Source organism: Octopus bimaculoides, chromosome 3, assembly GCF_001194135.2.
Source record: "Octopus bimaculoides isolate UCB-OBI-ISO-001 chromosome 3, ASM119413v2, whole genome shotgun sequence".
NCBI classification, from domain to species: Eukaryota; Metazoa; Mollusca; class Cephalopoda; order Octopoda; family Octopodidae; genus Octopus; species Octopus bimaculoides.
Genome location: NC_068983.1, coordinates 53963414 through 53965582, shown reverse-complemented (window position 1 = coordinate 53965582; position 2169 = coordinate 53963414). Strand labels below are relative to the sequence as shown.

At 35.4% G+C, this 2169-nt stretch overlaps 1 protein-coding gene across 2 annotated transcripts in view; it reads right to left on the bottom strand.

Annotated features, from left to right (window-relative positions):
• The window catches only part of LOC106873186 (serine/threonine-protein kinase TBK1), a 102022-nt gene that overhangs the window by 21064 nt on the left and 78789 nt on the right, over positions 1 to 2169 (bottom strand). For both annotated transcript variants that reach the window (XM_052966177.1, XR_008263644.1), the window contains one exon: positions 302 to 397. In XM_052966177.1, the coding sequence (XP_052822137.1) occupies positions 302 to 397 (96 nt within the window). Of the gene's footprint in view, positions 1 to 301; positions 398 to 2169 lie in introns of those variants that run through there.

The following is a 2169-nucleotide window of genomic DNA, read 5'->3' as shown; positions in this document are numbered from 1 at the left end:
TATATGTATATATATATTTATATATATATGTATATATATATGTATATATATATGTATATATATACATACATACATACATACATACATACATACATACATACATACATACATACATACATATATATATATATGGTGTGAGCAAGGGAGCTGCGGAATGAAATCCAGGTGAAGCAGACTGGAAGTGCTGATCTCAGTGGGAATAGCAAATATTTGGACACACTAACACACACACCTACACATAAACAGAAATAGGGGACAAAATGAATGAGAAGTTATGGCAAAAATTAAATGATAAACATACCTCTTTTGATTCAGAGTTTTACTGTCAAACTCATTTGATTTCAGTTTATCTATAAGATCTTTCACATCTTTATACTGAGCTTTAGTGCTTTTGTATCTGCAAAAATCACCAACAGGGAAAATTCAATTATTATATATACCAATATAATGAAGGTTTTAAGCATTTCTTTTACTTTTTAGCTGTTACTTGTTTTAGCCATTAGACTGTGGCCATGCTGGGGCACCACCTTGATGAATTTTTAGTCAAATGAATTAACCCCAGTACTTATAATTTCTTTCTTTTTTTTAAAGCCTACTAGTTATTCTATCAGTCTCTTTTGCCAAACTGCTAAGTGATAGGGATGTAAACACACCAATATCAGTTGTCAAGCAGTGATGTAGGACAGACAGAAAGACACACAAACACATGCATACACACATACATACATAAATATACACAAGAGGTTTCTTTCAGTTTTGACTAATATTCTTCAAAGCGTTAGGTTTCATCATTGAAACATTACACAACATTGTTTTTACATCAGAGCTAAAATGCTTTCATTAAGCCATTAATATCAATTACATATATTTAGTTTTATAAGTAATGTATAATTTATATATTCTTATCAAACACTCTATTCATAAAGATTAGCATTTATTTTTATTTAATTACACGCACGTATTATTTTTGTATGTGGAGGCGCAATGGCCCAATGGTTAGGGCAGCAGACTCATGGTCGTAGGATTGCAGTTTCGATTCCTGGACCAGGTGTTGTGAGTGTTTATTGAGCGAAAACACCTAAAGCACCATGAGACTCCAGCAGTGGGTGGTGGCAAACCCTGCTGTACTCTTTCACCACAACTTTCTCTCACTCTTTCTTCCTGTTTCTGTTGTACCTGTATTTCAAAGGGCCAGCTTTGTCATACTCCGTATCATGCTGAACTGCCCCGAGAACTATGTTAAGGGTACATGTGTCATTGGAGTGCTCAACCACTTGTACGTTAATTTCACGAGCAGGCTGTTCCATTGATCGGATCAAACTGGAACTCTCGTTGTCATAACTGATGGAGTGCCACGATTTTTGTACATTCCACAATTGCTAACATCTAAGTCTGGTAATTTCTATTAAAAATTATTTTTCCATATTAAGAGGATGTCAAAATACAGGATCTGTATTACATTTAATCTCCTATAATGTAATTATTATCTTGATTTTATGCTTCCATTTCTACTTACAATGTTGCACTTATAGGTTTTTCCAGTTTTTATATAACACTTTCTTCACATTACAAACAATTCACTTTTGGTTTCAATGTAAATTTGCAATAAAATGTATTGAAACAACGAATTGTTGATTTGATGATATAACCAATTTTTCTTTTACTCTTTTACACATTTCAATCATTTGACTGCGGCCATTCTGGAGCACCGCCTTTAGTCGAACAGATCGACCCCAGGACTTATTCTTTGTAAGCCTAGAACTTATTCTATTGGTCTCTTTGCCAAACCGCTAAGTTTTGGGGACATAAACACACCAACATCAGTTGTCAAGTGCTGGTGGAGGGACAAACACAGACACACATAAATATATATACATATATATAAACATGTACCCGGTGCAAGCTATGGACACATAAGAGGTGCAGCAACATCAAAGGCAGGTTAACTAGCAAGTTAGTTTTTGTTTGTGGCAGATGTTCAGGTGCAATAAAGACTGCAAACAAACAGGAAACAACTTCTATCTCATTCCAGGGTGAAAAACTAGAGGTAGTCGATAGCTTCCGCTATCTGGGCGACCAAGTTAGTAGTGGGGGTGGGTGCGCTGAAAGTGTAGCTGCTAGAATAAGAATAGCCTGGGCAAAGTTTAGAGAGCTCTTACCCCTGCTGGC